The sequence below is a fragment of the Cephus cinctus genome, unplaced genomic scaffold (assembly GCF_000341935.2).
Source record: "Cephus cinctus unplaced genomic scaffold, Ccin1 Ccin1_scaffold0617, whole genome shotgun sequence".
Taxonomy (NCBI): domain Eukaryota; kingdom Metazoa; phylum Arthropoda; class Insecta; order Hymenoptera; family Cephidae; genus Cephus; species Cephus cinctus.
This window is the reverse complement of record NW_014333261.1, coordinates 225,865-242,221: the sequence shown is the minus strand read 5'-3', so window position 1 is coordinate 242,221 and position 16,357 is coordinate 225,865. Positions and strand designations below refer to the sequence as shown.

Genomic DNA, 16,357 nt, shown 5'->3' with positions numbered 1-16,357 from the left:
TCATTTCGATATAATATGATTTCTATAACGGTTCATGATTCATCGCATGGTTCCGCTGCTATTTTTCTATTGGTTGAGACATAAACACGCCCGCCTATCTTTATGCGCGATTACCTATTCGAACCAATGCCTTCAGTCTGCGAGAGACTCGCGGTTGGGTTGGTGTTTTGCGTCTAGCGTGTAATTCGCGTTTCTTCGTAATTCACTTTATGGTTTAACTTCTCGTAGTTAGAAGGTTATTTTTATTTCTAAATTTCAGAAAGTGTGTTTGCGCATTGTCGCGTATATTTATTATACACGCGTAAAGTATTGTGAATATGACAAACATATCCAAGGGCAAAAGATCGTCCGCGAAATTAAAAGTATTGCAACATCTGCTTGCTTAGATTTATTGCTCTGTCATTTTATTGTTGTTATTTAATGTTTTTATATTTTCAGAGTATGGGCGACCACGATGCTTTTTTGAGTAGAATTAGCAAGACACTTTATTATTCTAAATTACCAATGACCGATTGCCTCAGTTTACCAGTAACTGGTTAGTAGAAGATATCCTGTAAAGTTTTAAACGAATTTTGTAAATGTTGAATTACGCTCAATTTCTTTGTAGAATTAGCTGCGGAATTGTTTACTGAAGCAAAGAATGGACGCACGCTGGAACGCCTCGATGTTGAAGAAGCGAGCCGTGTCTCTCGAAATGCATGTGTCTCACCATGTTCTTTGGTTCTTGCTCTGTTGTATCTGGAACGTTTGAAGGATTGTAACCCTGAGTACCTTAACAAAGTGGCACCATCTGAACTATTTCTGGTTTCCTTGGTAACAGTCTCATAAGTTACTATAAAAAAGTCTCTTTAATTATTGTCTGAACAAAAATTATGTTCATTGACAGATGGTAGCCAGCAAGTTTTTGCATGATGATGGAGAGGAGGATGAGGTATTTAATAATGAATGGGCACGCTCTGGAGACCTGACTGTACCACAGATTAATAGATTGGAAAAGGAATTCCTCAATGCCATTGTAAATATCATAATTTCAATTACTCACTATCATTTTATTATTTATTAATATTAATCGTTTGTTGCATAGGATTGGGCAGTCTTTATTGCTGATCACGATTTTTGGGAACGTCTACAAAAACTAGAAAAAGATGTGGCGTATAAAGAAGCTCGTAAAAGAGGTTGGTTCTCTTACACAGAGCTTACTCGCTTAATGGATTCAGCTTGTCTTGCAACGGTCATCCATACCCTGGTCAGTGTGTCTTCGGTCTGTTTGGCAACCTACGCAGCAGGAGTAGTTACACTGTTTGGTTCGGCTTTGGTGGCAAGTCACCTACCTGGCACCATTTTACTTGCTCCTGGTCAAAGTGTCGTGCAGTCTGAGCTAGTGGAAAACAACCAGATCGTCACTCCAGAAAACAAGATGACAACTGATAAAGCTGAGACGAACGTAACAGATTTATTCCCCTGCACAGAAATTCATAATCCTTGTAGTGATTTGGAGAGAGTTAACAGAACCGAAAACGTCGGATGGGAGTGGTGGTTAAGTTCAATAATGACCTGGCTCCCAGAATACTCAGCCCTTCAAAACGACATAGACTTTGATGGACAGGAATTATCAGATGTAACCAGTGCCTTTATGGAACAATCCCCATATAAGGATGATAACCCTGTTGAAAATGCTGTAGATCTGATTATCGACTGGAAAGAGACCCTTGGTTTAGAGTTGAGTTACCCTTCAAAGGACTGGAGGTATTATGCAAATTACGTAACAAAAATTTCTCTCGGACATAGTCACTGATCCCCAGTGCACGCATTGTGCATCTAGCATAACGCTTTCACAATCCTACATTGATAATATTAAGAATACATTCATTCATACATGAAAATATATTTTTTGTACCGAGCGCTATGAAAAGCAACGGAATAATTTTTCCAATAAAAGCGAGTCTACTACTTAAACATGTGGATACATAATTCAAGAGTACCCGAGAATGATTTAAGTCAAGCTGGATATTCAGTAAGTATACAAGTATCGACGCTAAAATAACAGTTTAATATCGGAAGCCTATATACATACATACATCGAGAAGATACATCTATACACATATTTACGGCGACATTTAATTGCTTTAGTTTAATTTCAAGTGTTGAAATTTTTTCTCACAAGGTAGATGATCGGCCCATCTTGATTTTACAAAGATATAATTGTATTACTGTCTTATTTCTTGTCCTCAGAATCGTGTGAGTCCTTATCTTTGTCCTTACTATCCTGGTGAAGAATAAGTAGTGGTGTCATACCTAGTAAACAGCCAAGAGTTACACCCAGTACTCGGCCCTGTAAAATGATATTACAATAATTAGCAAAAAGATTTATTCTCCAGAAAGAAAAGAGTATGTAGCAATAAAATTTTACCAAATTGGCAGCACGTCTCGACTTTGGCAGGTCCAATTGTATAGGTGTCAATTTTGGTGGCTGAAATCCAATCTTCTGAGCGAGCATTTCAACGTAGAAAGCAGATCCGATACCCAGGATATCAGAAATTGTATTACCAAAAGCTGCTGCTGCCATTGTGGATAGTGTTATAAAGGCTCCCAAACTTGATTCGATTTGATCACCCTGTAAATAATTTGTAGGTTGAAAACCTTTATGAGATACTTTATATAAATATATTATTATATAAATACCTACGGCAATGATCATGATGGAATTGTCGAGGAAGCCAAAACCAACGAATGGAATTGCATTTGCTAGTGATACTACAAGACAAAAATCGACAACATTAAATACATGGAAATTTTTTAACTATGATGATCGTGTATTCACCTCGTATCAAGTCACTGCGTGTTGGTTGTGGAACTGTTTCAACTGTAAAATAAGAGACACTGTAATATTTTGCAAGTATCCACGAAAATTAAACGTGGAATTACTATAATCTTCATGCTCGTTAATGATTTACAGTTGTATCAGTGATAAAAAATCAAGTCTTGTGTCTCTGATCATTCCGGATAAGACTGAATACTTGTAATCTACCATTTTAAGGCTTAATATAAGATCTTGTTTAGAGAAACCTAAAAGTGATCTGTCTACAAGTACTAAGATTAGAAAATACATCAGAACATAAACTAGAATAATAAAATTAGAATATCTAAAAATGCATTTTCAGTGTCATCGGCATTGCATGAATCCTTTGGAGTCATTAACGTGCATTCAAAGCTTTACCATTCTATTATATAACTCTATTTGAAAAAAAAGTAAATGAAAGTTAGAGAACTTACATATTGTATCATCCGTGACATAGAGGCAAAGCAGAGGAATATAAAATAGACTTATGTATATAGATTATCAAGAATCGCATACAGAAACAATTAAAAGTACCCAAGAGCCAAGGGCAAAGATAAATAAGAGTGAGAAAAGATGAAGCGGCGGAGATTCAATTTAATTTTTCTAATGATACATTTCCAGATCTTCCTATTTATGTATAAGGTAATGGAAAATTCTGATTTGGCTCCAAGGCTCTTGGCAGCTCGTACCGTACTTGCGAAGAAGCCAATCGTCCGGAACGGCGCAATAGCTTCCTGTAGGATCCACATCTCCAAGGGATGGTACTCTGGCTGGTCGGCCAAATTTACTCCGCCATCGAAACGCCGCTAAGTGACCTGTGCGAATAATATTATGAAGAAACAGAATACCATTCACTTAATATTATTTATTAATTCATTTAAGGTGGAACTTTCCATTTAATGAATCTCAACCATTTTAATATCGCGTGTCTATAGATATATACATATTTATAAAGCTGAAAACCGAATAAAACATTCTTTCAGCTTTAACTTCTATAAAAACGAATTGATTTTCATGATTTTCGTTTTACATACTCGGGAGGAAATTCTAATACGTTGTAGTAACACGCAAACGTTTTAATATCGCCACTGAAAAAAAGTTAAAACCGATATTATGCTGTCTGTCCATTTATTCGCGATAGACTTCGAAATTACTCAAAGAATTATAATGGCATTTTTTACAATATAATTCAGCATTCTTGCTATCCATATTTCATCACATGACATTTAGAAGTGGAGTAATAAACAAAATTAAATGTCGAAAACATGTCACATTCGTATTACGCTTAATTGGATCTTTTATTAGTCTTTGATAATGAGTTTCGTGTAGATGTAAAGATACTCCACATGTATCCGGGCGAAGGCGAGATTAAACGGTTAATCATTTATATAAATTGTTTTAAAAAGATATACTAATAATTACACAAGAACCCATCACTGAGTACTTCTACAGATTACTTCGCTTATAAAATTTATATAGTAAGAGAATAATTCTTCCTATTTCTTTTCAGTTCTCATTCAACTTCCCTAAAACAAATTCATATATTTTGAAGGATAATAAAAGAAGCTCTGACACTTGATGTAAGTATGTCTACAATATGAAGTTTTAAATAAAATGAACACAAAAAACAATGTGACAGGATTCAACGTTACCTTCATACTCCGTTTTGGTCTGCTGTGACTGGCATTCCTGCAATGCTAATATGAGTACTTCGCGTTCCTGGGTGGTAAGTCTAATCGCAAGTTCCTTGGCCCCCTGCTTAGACAAAATGCCAGCACTTCCAGAGTCTTTGGCAGAAGACATCGTTACATTCGTGGAAATGTATCTTCTGCAGTGTTCCTGACCGTGAAAATAAATCTTCTGTGTGGTGCCATACTCCAGGTACGGCTTGGAGCATTTTTGCTGGTAGAAACGCAACAGTTTCCTTCCGGCAAGTCGAAGATGTGAACGTACTGCTGGTACGTTCAGGTAAAAAGTGGACACCGACATTGAGCACAACTTCGTCGGTTGAGTTTCTGACAGGTACTCACGACCGGGCAGCACCAGCTTAGTGTTCTGTCTTTGTATGTGTATACATGTGTATATATAGTTATATACGGCTATTAACACTATTGCGTCCGCTGAATTTGGTTCATCGGGAATCAAATAACCAACATCATTTTCAGGTGGTGCAATAGTTTGAATTAATCGTGTACGTATATACGTATTTATTTATTCAGGATCGTATGCATTCTCTAGCGAGACTAACCAATCGGATACCGGTATTTCCTGAATATATCCGGAAATTTTTGGAATACGGGCATCTGATTGGCTAATTTTTGTAGATAACTCTTAGTTAACTTTAGTCAGATCGACCGCTACATACCTTAATTATTAGGAATATGATGTCACTGTAGCTTAAGGTGATAACGTCATGGGCTAACGATCGTAGTGCCATAAGGTGAGAATTTAAGGAAACATAAATTCTATGTATCAACCTTTATTGCATTTACGCAACTTGTTGCGCACAATCCGGAAGCGTCCGAAGCGCTATCTCGTGACGATTTCTAGTAATATCGAAGAAGTAATCCTAACAGAGAGTGAGGTTAGGTTCTTTTTTTCCGGTTTGCGAACCTGCGTAAGTTGCCTCCACGAATTGTGCACATTGTTATCCATAAGCATCGGGCAAACGGGAAATAGTTTATGTGAATATAGACTGTAGGTTTTATTGAATAAATAAGGATTATATCCCTGTACCAGAAATTCTTGATCCTGAGGATTATTTAAGAAAGTTTACCGAAATAACCTCAGGCTTCGTCGTGATACTGTTTACTACGGTGTCATGCGTCGACTGTCTTCTTTGAAAAGCTTTTCGTTTAATAATTTGGAATATTCAAGACATATTATAATAGAATAAGTTTCTTTCTGCTTTTATTTTGTTTCCCTTTCGTCTTGTGTGCTCGTGAAGTCTTTGTCCGGTGTTAAACAAACTCCGGTCTTTATAACTCTGATCATCTCTGTCATATTTTTCATTACAAAACAACTTGTGTTTCAGTCACCAGCCAAGATGGTGAAGATTATGAAGTCGGGGAAAGTCGTGCTGGTCCTCAGTGGCCGGTACGCAGGACGCAAAGCTATCGTCATAAAAAACTTTGACGATGGTACGTCTGAGAAACAATACGGACATGCACTGGTTGCTGGGATTGACCGCTACCCACGTAAGGTGCACAAACGCATGGGAAAGGGCAAACTGCACAAACGTTCGAAGATCAAGCCCTTTGTCAAAGTGAGTTAATTAATTCGGTATACTCTGTAACTGGCTTTTTCATTCTGTTCATTTTTATTCGTTGATCTTATAGGTCTTGAACTACAATCACCTCATGCCCACCCGATACACTGTTGACCTACCCTGGGATAAGGTACAACCAAAAGACCTTAAAGACCCTATGAAGAGGAAGAAGGTTCGATTCCAGACCCGCGTCAAGTTTGAGGAAAGGTAATATCTTTGTTTGGTAAACATATTTGTGTTATGATTTTTAAAAAACAGAAATGGTAGCAGTTTTCTTTCTAATATTTCAGGTACAAATCGGGCAAGAACAAATGGTTCTTCCAGAAGTTGCGATTCTAAATGCTTTTAAATAAAGATCTCTAAAATCAGGTAAACTGTATTATTTGTACTTCCAATCTCACCATACATCCATACTCCTTTCTTTTTTTTAATGTAACTCAGATATTATGTACAGACAGGAATATAATGAATATAATATTTTGAGTCTGCGTGTGTGTGAAAGAAAATATGTTATCATTTATTTTGATCACACATTTCTTTTGATTGTGTTACAAATGAGTTATAACTAGCCTTACAACTGATCTCAAAGCTTAATATTAGCAGTACATTAATTGTTTAAATACATAAAGTAGCAAATTACTCAAGCTTGCACACAATCGTGATATATAATTTACAGTAGAATACCTTTAATCCCTTTGTGCTACTTTAAAGTATTTTATGAATTATTTTCTGAGTTTCTTGACACGTTCATCCAACGCTATTATGTTATTCTTAATGATCTCCAAGTTCTCTGCAAAACTTTCTTGAACTCCTTTCAAGAGCGATTTGTTACTATCCAAGCCGTCAGATATTCGTGATTGCAATTCTTCTAGTTGGGTTAATGACTTGGCAAACTGGGCAGCTGTAAATGCATAAATTTCTCGTAGTACGTCATTCTTTAGTAAAAGATATCTTAGGTTTTTATAGACATTTACCAACCTTGCGCGTGAACATTACTCAGAGTCAGCATACGACTTACAATTTGTGGTAAAATTTCAGAAGCTGCTTGGGTTTTGTTTACTACTTTGTAAATCTCTGAAATTTTTTGTTCCCTTTCGGTGTCCTGAAGCGTAGCAGCTCGTTTTTCTGCAATAGTATCCATTGTATGGACTAGGGCAGCTAATCTCCGTTCTACAGCATCTAATTGACTGATATCCAATAGAGAAGCTTTTGCACTTAGTTGCTGTACCGATTCCATTACACCTTGACTCTTGATCGTCTGTATAAATATTCGTATTTTAATGGCAATAATACCAAATTCTTAGTTTATATAAATGCTTACCTGAGCGAGTCTTGCAAGTTTATCATCATTAATTCCTATGACGTTTTCCAACCGTCCTAGTCTCTGCTCAAGATGAGAGAGTCGTGCTACTTCCTGAAATCTTGCTTTCTCAGGAAGATAACGCATTTGATACTTAAGTACGTTTAATTCTCCTACTTCGCCTTTGGAAGATTGATCTTTTGGTTTATCCTCATCATCAATGGCACCAGTATCCTTAAACTGTTCAATTTGAGAAACCAGTTGTCTGAAAAGTACATATACTTGTGAAGCAGAGTATTATTTTAAATTAATGTAATATGAAAGTATGAGATTATAATACTTGAGACGTGTCCCCTGAGGATCCACTAGTGCAGTTACGAGATCAGATCCAAAATGCTCTTCCAACTTAAGATTATCCAATTGCTTATTTATTTGCTCAACCTTGGAAATAACCTGACCAGCAGATTCAGATTGTTCATCATCCTTAGCCATTTCCTAATTCATAACAAAAAAAATATTAACAGATGGAAATTATGCATTAGAAAATATCAAATGCATACCTTAAGTTTATTTGCCTCTGCTATCAATTCTTGAATTTCACATTGTAAGCGATGGTATTTTTGTAATAGTGTTTCCTTTTCATTTTCACCACGAAGTTCCCATTCAACAAACCTAGAATCATTACTTAATGATGCATAATTTGTTTTGGTAAAAAAAAGAAAATTGAATAATATTCTATTGCTCTTACACCGAATTATAACCTGTTCTAGGTTTTCTAGATATTCTATCAGAAAAATCAACTCCAGCACCTACAAGATTTTTGCTCTTAAACTTATTAAAAGCTTCTGTAGCACTAATATGCAGTCGCTCAATGGAATCAGTTTCATCCTGAAAGGAAAAAATATTCATAAAATACAATATAGCACATATCATTAATACAGTACGTACCTCAGAATAAACTTCAAACTGCTGTGATTCTGGTAGATCAGTAGTTTCATAAACATCAACTTGATCGTAAGCCTGTAAATGGAAGATTACAATAACAGGAAGCTAAATCCAAATTAGTGCATATATGTGGTGCAGGTTGATGAGTCAATACTTCAATTAGGGTTTGTCATAACAGTACATCTTTCAACTACCATGAGTTCAAGTACTACTTACAATGCCAGGAAGATCAGCATACTTTGGATCAGCCATTTCTTAAACAATTACTTCCTCTAACAATAGTTTAAAGTAAATACAAGATATTTGTCACAGCAGGTACGACTTGACAGATCGTTATACCGTAATCTCAATGGAGGAGTACGGGCTGATCATACGTAGCATAGAAACATCGGATAGAGAAAACCAATGAACACCCGATGCACAAAGAAGAAAGTATTTACGAAATATTAAATCCACAATATTTTATAAACAATAACAGCAGTACAAATGTTATAACAGTACCGCAAAAAAATAGAATAGAAAATTTTTCAGCACGGTTATGGTGTCATAAACTACCGCCATCTCTTGTAATTCTTCTTAACCCAATCACTGTCGCCATCTCTTAGCATTCTATTTGAATCACTACACAAAGCGCCTGCATCACCAGCAAAGCCGCATACACAAAGTGGTGACAGGTTGCATAAGCATACTGGAATTTCCAGAAATATAGTTCACAGTCGAAATTCCAAATAGCGGCAGCAGATGTCGCAAACTTGTTAGCACGTCAGAAACATAATTTCGACAGTTTTCTTAATCTCGTGTTTCAACAATCTTTCTCGTTGCCCGTGCAAAGGAATTTCAGTTTCTCTTACGACTTCCAACATCTATTTACTTTTTATTACCTATTATACATCATTCATAAAAGGTAGCTCCGCCTAACGTTTACAACACGAATCAAACGCCATCTTCAAGCATATTCCAGAGCTCGCTTCTAACCTAATGTATTATTCAGAGTGCCGTTCTATCCTTGGTGTAAGTTTCCTTTCAATTGAGTATCCCCACCAGGTCGACAGCTGATGCGATAACTGTGTATTCCTGTAACGCTATGAAACAGTCCGTGCGAAACTCCCCGAGATAAGGAGAACAGTTCAGTACCAGAACCCCATCAACACAGTAAATTCGACAGAGCAAGCAAGCTAGGGTGATCTAGGGTTGAAGGAAGTTGAACATTATCCCCAACGGCGAAGACGACGATAACAACAATAACAAGGTCGACGACGACGACGACAACGACGTGGAGGAGTAGTAGTACCAAAGCCATTCTCTCGTGAAAGCTGCCTCCATCAAGAAACGACGCTCCGGGTCGCTGTCTTTTTCTTTTAATATACGAGTACGCGGGAATGGTATACCTGACGGGTGCCTGGGGTATGGGAGAGACTGAACAACAGTGCCGCAGCACCAGCAACGCATCCCCCGTCTCTACATCCACCTTCCTCCAGGATCATGACGAGGAAGTCGCACTTCATCCTCTCAACAATCAGGTGAGCCCTTTCTCGATGCATGACTAACGCGTGTGGGAAAGTTTTGTTGCGTGTCCTAATTTTACGACTTGAGTGAACCAAGACGCTCACGCGAGAGAGGATGTGCCATGAGGCGCCTTTTACGCTGCTTCTTTATGCTACTTCGCACATGATTCCGTCATCCGTCACAACCTCTTTGTTTTTAATCCTAATTTTCGTCTTTGTGAATAGGCCCGGACACACGATAACACTATCTCGTTTATTATGTCACGCCATTCCCTAATGTTTTTCGATCGACTCAATTATTTTTATCCCGTTAATTAGCTTGGCTTAATTTTTTCTGAATTCACTTTAACCCGCGTCGCATTGTTTTTATCATTTGCAAATTTCACGGATCAGTACATTATCATTGGCGCTTACTTGTCTGCAAATTGAACGACATGTTATTTTATACGTCGATATTAAACGAAAATCTAATTTATTACAATTAGGTTTACTTATCATTTATTTAAAAACACTTCAACGAAGCCGTCGCTGACTTTCGAAATTGATTGTTTTATTTTCTCGCTTTAAGGTTGTTTTTCCTTTTTCGTTTATTTTTATTTATTCGTGTCACGAAAGTTAGCCCGTTTATTACCAAACTACTATATTTGTCGATTCTTTATTTATTCCTAACAATCAGCCAATCTGCTACAAGTAGTTTGACGAATCACTTATATTTTTAATAAAGTATAGATTACACCAAGAATCATTAAGAATAATCTACACATCTAATTGTTGCTGATAAATATAAATATATTTTGATATCCGTAAGATAATAACGAAACGCTATCATCGTCTGAGTTACTCATATCTCGTAAATTGGTATACTCATAGTTTTATCTGGCTCTATCTGGATTTTATATGTAACGCAAAGTTCATCCCATAGGTCGGCGGTCACACGCGCCTACTCCTTCTCAACCAGAACACCATTTGCAAGCCACTGAATCGCCGAGAGCTCGATTTCTACCGAAACATTCCTCAAGATATACAAATGTTTGTCCCCAAATTCAAAGGTAAGCGAACCCTGACCACGGTGCAGTTGCGCAAGTAAAATAAACTGATAAAAAGAAAAGAAAATGCTATAAATGATAAAAAGAAAAAGAAAATAATACAATGCTGTATTAGAAAAACATAGACTTCATAGAATACAATGAAAGTTCCTAGTATTAAGTATCGTCGCGCCTGCTCTTTTTTAACCTCAAAAAACAGACAACGAGCTTTTGCATTGTCGTTACACTGTGTGCGCGCGCTACATTTTTCAAAAGCGCGCAAACGTTACTGTTTACATATGTTTCGTGCTGTCGCTTAATATTATGTTCCTCGCGAATGGATAAAAGAAATGTAAATGAGAGAGAGAGAGAGAGAGAGAGAGAGAGAGAGAGAGAGAGAGAGAGAGAGAGAGAAAGAGAGAGAGAGAGAGAGAGAGAGAGGAAGGAAAAGCCTAAGAAAGAAAGAGAGAAATGATGCTCCATGGCAATGACGTCAATGATGTCTAAGTTAAGTATGATATTTTGTTTATTCAAACTAATCCCCATTATGTATGCGCGGTCTCGAGATCTCGAAGCCTTATAATTCCAACAATTGATAGAAGCAGCGCGCGATTATAATTTTGTTCTTTGCGTTGTGCCCATTGATGGGCGATATTTATTAGCATTAACCGTGTACCGTAACAGCTGGATATCTTTTAGAGTTCCTTGGTGTCTTCAGGCGACGGGGTACCCGGTCGAGTAACAATGGATGACACTGTGGAAGCTGATTTGATCAATTTATCGTTAATACATCTCCATTGAATCTCCTAACGGAAAGTTAAATTCTGAAGGATATCCGGCTCATGTGGTTACAAGCTTTAAATAGTACAACTAGAGAGAGAGAGAGACAGAAAGAGAAAAAGAAAGAAACAAAGAAAGAGAGTAATGTAATGATAAAAGGAAGATCACATCGTGTTAAGGATCTTAAAAATGGTAATTTTTTTCCAGCCGGCCGGTCTTCGTAATTTGGTTGTTGTTTTTTTTGTTTTTGCTTTAGAGCGCGTTACTCTCTAGCAACGACGAATATGTCTAGCAAGAAACCTCTTTTCTTTTAAGTATCCCCAGAGCCAATAGTCACAAGGATTCGTGTCTGGGAATCGAGGCATGGCCTGCTCGCAGACCCACTAGTGCCCTGAACACATTCCATTTGCTTCTCCTTGGCCAATGCTCGGGGTTTGTATTATGTTGCTGATCACCAATATAATTCCGCCGTATATATGAAAAATCGACGGACTCGCCACGGCGCTTCGGTCGACGTCAGACGTCGCCGTCGCCATGACGGTCACGGGATCGACCGAAGCGCGGCGGAGCACTTTGAAACGAGCACTTAATAAAAGAACGAATGAATGTGAAAACAAAATTAAAAAATTAATATATATATGTATATATATATTGATTTGAAATATATATATATATACACACATACATATTTACTTAGTAACCGATCAGTCTTGTGCCGATCGGAATGAACAAAGAGTACCTATTGATACACGACGAGCACCCTCTAGGGGAACTCTTGGACATCCAGTTTTATCGTTATGCTGATGTTTCAGGAGTAATGCAGGCTTCGAGCAGTGGCGAAGTTACCCTCGATAAACGATACAGCCCCAGCTTCAGGGATCAGGAAGCACCACGTCAGGGAAAAAGTTCCAGTAAACGCAAACGCGACGACGTACTCAGGTAAAGATATTTCGTACTTACTCAAGTCTACACATCGTTCGATAGTTTCACGTAGGTGCACCAGCCATACTCCCTCCGAACACGTGGAAATAATACCTATGCGCTGGATTATGGCTTTTCGCAAATGTAATTTTGCGATCCACCTTCTGGACGGTACGATTTCAATATTCTCTTTTTTTAAATTTTTCTCTCTCTTCATTTATCTCTTTTGACTTTAAATATCCCGCCGTTATTGATTCCGTTATCTATTCACTTATCTACTTACTTACTTGTCTCTGTAGTTAAGCCTATTCCGAGAACGCTAGCTCGATACTCTAGGTGGCAATGTATATGGAAAAATACCTAATGAAATAAATTATACCAAGTATTCCACAGTCATTTTATCCGTTGCGCTGTACAGAGACTCATGAACTACCCTGAATAACTTTTGAATATATAATTTTCTTAATAATAATTACTTTCTCTATCAGGATGAAGATACATCGTAACAATAGTTCCGTCGACGTTCTCAAGCCTGGAAGTCATTTGGACAGCGCAGCCAATAAGCAATGTATCCTTTTGTTCATTTCAGTCCATGATCTACGGGTCCAGTGGGTTGATCTATTGTACAATTGCAGAAAATTTTCTTACAAGTCCTACAGGGTGAGTACTTTGGAGGACATAGAAGTTTGAAATGTGAGTGAAATGGTAGGTAACGGAAAGTTTGAAAGTTCCTGGGATCCTGTCTCTTCTGCGTTAATGTGACGCAACGTATGGGCAAGGAGTGAAATCGGTCAGTGAAAGGAAGATTTTATTTCTGAAGAAAATAGAATTGATCTTGAATGATTTTACTGGTGTCTTTACGTTTCCTTAACCCAGTATCATAGATTTTCTAATGTTGGAGAACATAACCTCTCAGTATACGCATCCTTGCATACTGGACCTAAAAATGGGAACGCGACAGCACGGAGACGACGCGTCTGCAGAAAAACGAAACAAACAAATAGCAAAGTGTGCCGCGAGCACCTCGGCCTCTCTGGGCGTAAGACTTTGCGGAATGCAGGTACTTATTTATATAATTTTTCAGGGTCCCTCGCAATGTGTTGGACCTTGCACGACAATAGTCAAGGCAAAATTATATGTAATTGTTGTTTTCGTCAGGTTTACCAAGCGGACACGGATCACTACGTTAAGAGGGACAAGTATTGGGGAAGAGAATTGAATGAGGAAGGTTTCAAGGCCGCCCTTTATAGATTCTTTCATAATGGTTTCTGTTTGAGAACCATGGTCATTCAGCGAGTAATTACCAGACTGGAGCAATTGCGTCGCGCCATCGAGAGACAGAGCAGCTATCGATTCTATTCCTGGTGAGTGAATGAATTCTTGATTGACAATTCATTGAAAAGACACTGGCGGTTTATATGAAAAAAAGTATTGAAAACTAAAGTACAGTTCACAGTCATAGGTAAGTCGAGGGTAACAATAATGGTTTTTTTGTTTCCTTTCTTACTCAGCTCCTTGCTGGTTGTCTACGAGGGATACCAGATCGACGATTATTCAGGCCACGGTCACGCTGCTCCGTTACGTGTCGAGGACGAGTCCGCCGACCTGAGTTACATGGAAAACATAGCCCACGCTTCCGACACTTGTTACGACGCGGATACAAGTAACAATTCGGCGGATTACAATATGTCCAGTCACGAGGAAGTAAGTCGAGCGTCACTTCATCGTGGATTCGGGGAAGCTGCTGCACGTGGGGCCAAGAACGCCACGGGTTTCTATCCGATAAACGAAGAGACCGTCTTCATGGATCCGCCGTCCGGAATGATAGGCACCGTTGTTCAAACGCCGCAATATGATAACTGGATGCTGTACAGTAGCAGTAGCGGTGATGAATATTGCTGCGGGCAGCACGCGGTTGGAAGTTCCGAGGATACGAGTTCCGACCTGGACATGAGCTCGGATTGCGCATTGAAGAGGAATCGACATAGGCATCGGCTACGTCTCTATGAGGACGAAGAACGCACTCAGGAGGACGAGGACGAGGACGACGACGACGATGATGATGAATGCGCAACTGTCTCGAAGAGGCTGCGTGTCAAGGATGATCATCCTAAGGCGAACGATAATCAGGATTCTAAGGTTGATATCCGCATGATCGACTTCGCGCATACAACCTTCAGCCGTACTGGCTCTGCCGTTCCGTCTAACTCCAACTCCACTATACACCAGGGTCCTGATTGTGGTTTTCTCACGGGTCTGGATAGCTTGAAACGACTGTTACTCGAAATTTTAAATGAAGGATAAGCAGGGATCCTGGGCGAGGATCTACTAGTGGATTCCTTCGCTTTATAATACTACTAGACAAGGTTTGACATCTCACGTAACGGACTCTCGGTGTGAAGACGGATCGATTAATTAATTTGATTGATTGATTAATTGTTTTGCTGGAGGACGATGAGTATGTCGTGATAATAAACTCACAAGTGGACATACGGTTTTAAATGGAGTGGACGTTACTGCGAGTGTGTAACTAGATGTTAAATTAGTACGACGCTATCTTACATAGAAATTTAACGGTAGAAATGAAGTGTACATAGTCTGTTGCAGAGTACGATTTTATCTTGAAAATATTTTTTTTTTCTCTTCGCCTATTAAAGCGATAACACGTGTGTACGTCCGTCTGTGTACGTATTTGCAAGTTGGATCGGGTGGTTATGCGCGCGATTGTGTATCTATGGATGCATGTATGCATGGAACGGCGTGTCTGGGGTGTGTGTGTAGTCGCGTGTAAATTTACGGTATTAGATTTTCTGTCTCTCTGAAGGTTTATTGGGAGAGAAACTCCTGCCAATTATTAATGACTTAAACCGATGATAGCTATTATATATAATAGAGTATAATTATATATTGAAATGTGGAGAGCTGCATTGCGAAGCATCGCGGCTCGTTTCTTCGTCCGTTTGACGAAGGATCTTATTTTCTTTATTTCCGACGGAGACAGATGAGAACCAAAAAATATATAAATACAAGAAAATTAAAAAAAAATGAAACAAAGAAATAGGATTATAGAGCCGTACAGCATTCCACTATAAATGGCAAAGTTTCTTGACGAACAAATTATCTTTCCTTTCTTTTCAATGTTCGAATCTGTAAATAATGTAAATGTCGACTGTCGCCCAGGATATATTTACAAAAAGAAAGGAAAAAAAAAGATACTATTTTCTCGTTCTTAGCTTTAATACGCGCGCAATATCTCTCTTACTTTTATCTCGTAAACTGGACTCTCCTAGGTCTTTCGTTTCTTCTATATTATCCATTTTCTTCGTAAAATTCTCTGTAACCACTTCTTTCATACTTTCTCTTAAATTTCAACTTCCAAAAAGAATATTACGCGCATCATTCGCAAAATTCACAATGAAACCTCGCGTGAATGACGATGAAGCAATTGTTCTCTTTAAAAATGTGTAACCCAGTTATTAACGATTATTAAGATGTATCGTGACATGTTCGAATAAAAGAATTATGTAAATATATTACAATAACGGGCGCAAGCTAGAACTGCTGATGTACTGTTCCAAGAGGAAGGCATAAGAAGGACAAAAGAGAATATGAATTATTGTTGTTATGCAAGTGCAATTCAAAGAATCTCACCGGAGTACCATTGATCTTATCAACCGTCCGCAGAAAAATGAAGATTATTGTCGAACAGGTAATAACGAGAGGAGATACAAAAGCGTTAAAGAAAAGGAACGATAGTACAACTTCTGTCCATTA

The 16,357-nt window shown here is 38.2% G+C and overlaps 5 protein-coding genes across 11 annotated transcripts; 3 read left to right on the top strand and 2 right to left on the bottom strand.

Moving 5' to 3' along the window:
* Window positions 1-118: 118 nt before the first annotated feature.
* On the top strand, window positions 119-1,956 carry LOC107269190 (protein CNPPD1). Its single transcript, XM_015742771.2, has 5 exons — window positions 119-362; window positions 439-535; window positions 608-813; window positions 887-1,015; window positions 1,085-1,956. Exons 1-5 carry the CDS (start codon window positions 318-320, stop codon window positions 1,793-1,795), a joined length of 1,188 nt encoding a protein of 395 aa, XP_015598257.1. The 5' UTR covers window positions 119-317; the 3' UTR covers window positions 1,796-1,956.
* A 73-nt stretch (window positions 1,957-2,029) lies between these two features.
* Window positions 2,030-5,326, bottom strand: LOC107269193. 2 transcript variants are annotated; one of them, XM_015742780.2, is made up of 7 exons: window positions 5,205-5,326; window positions 4,492-4,894; window positions 3,529-3,654; window positions 2,822-2,854; window positions 2,687-2,754; window positions 2,411-2,614; window positions 2,030-2,332 (listed from the first exon to the last, which is right to left on the bottom strand). In XM_015742780.2, the coding sequence occupies exons 1-7, from the start codon at window positions 5,274-5,276 to the stop codon at window positions 2,216-2,218; spliced, it is 1,023 nt and encodes a 340-aa protein (XP_015598266.1). In that variant the 5' UTR covers window positions 5,277-5,326; the 3' UTR covers window positions 2,030-2,215. The 2 variants fall into 2 exon arrangements, with proteins under 2 accessions (XP_015598266.1, XP_015598265.1); XM_015742779.2 differs by having other exon boundaries at window positions 2,822-2,863; window positions 5,205-5,323.
* An 8-nt stretch (window positions 5,327-5,334) lies between these two features.
* Window positions 5,335-6,476, top strand: LOC107269200 (60S ribosomal protein L27). Of its 2 annotated transcripts, none has more exons than XM_015742792.2 (4): window positions 5,335-5,456; window positions 5,874-6,104; window positions 6,178-6,314; window positions 6,398-6,476. In XM_015742792.2, exons 2-4 carry the CDS (start codon window positions 5,886-5,888, stop codon window positions 6,444-6,446), a joined length of 405 nt encoding a protein of 134 aa, XP_015598278.1. In that variant the 5' UTR covers window positions 5,335-5,456; window positions 5,874-5,885; the 3' UTR covers window positions 6,447-6,476. The 2 variants fall into 2 exon arrangements, with proteins under 2 accessions (XP_015598278.1, XP_015598279.1); XM_015742793.2 differs by having other exon boundaries at window positions 5,423-5,536.
* A 121-nt stretch (window positions 6,477-6,597) lies between these two features.
* LOC107269189 (dynactin subunit 2) lies at window positions 6,598-8,915 on the bottom strand. Of its 2 annotated transcripts, XM_015742769.2 has the most exons (8): window positions 8,569-8,912; window positions 8,356-8,427; window positions 8,156-8,295; window positions 7,968-8,079; window positions 7,748-7,902; window positions 7,429-7,672; window positions 7,086-7,365; window positions 6,598-7,008 (listed from the first exon to the last, which is right to left on the bottom strand). In XM_015742769.2, exons 1-8 carry the CDS (start codon window positions 8,602-8,604, stop codon window positions 6,830-6,832), a joined length of 1,218 nt encoding a protein of 405 aa, XP_015598255.1. In that variant the 5' UTR covers window positions 8,605-8,912; the 3' UTR covers window positions 6,598-6,829. The 2 variants fall into 2 exon arrangements, with proteins under 2 accessions (XP_015598255.1, XP_024942260.1); XM_025086492.1 differs by having other exon boundaries at window positions 8,156-8,427; window positions 8,569-8,915.
* A 197-nt stretch (window positions 8,916-9,112) lies between these two features.
* LOC107269181 (inositol hexakisphosphate kinase 1) lies at window positions 9,113-16,141 on the top strand. Of its 4 annotated transcripts, XM_015742752.2 has the most exons (8): window positions 9,113-9,363; window positions 9,446-9,872; window positions 10,780-10,906; window positions 12,475-12,601; window positions 13,072-13,151; window positions 13,468-13,643; window positions 13,742-13,947; window positions 14,095-16,141. In XM_015742752.2, the coding sequence occupies exons 2-8, from the start codon at window positions 9,732-9,734 to the stop codon at window positions 14,885-14,887; spliced, it is 1,650 nt and encodes a 549-aa protein (XP_015598238.1). In that variant the 5' UTR covers window positions 9,113-9,363; window positions 9,446-9,731; the 3' UTR covers window positions 14,888-16,141. The 4 variants fall into 4 exon arrangements, with proteins under 4 accessions (XP_015598238.1, XP_015598237.1, XP_024942259.1 ...); XM_015742751.2 differs by lacking the exon at window positions 9,113-9,363 and having other exon boundaries at window positions 9,373-9,872; XM_015742753.2 differs by lacking the exons at window positions 9,113-9,363; window positions 9,446-9,872 and adding an exon at window positions 11,978-12,094 and having other exon boundaries at window positions 10,778-10,906.
* Window positions 16,142-16,357: the final 216 nt, after the last annotated feature.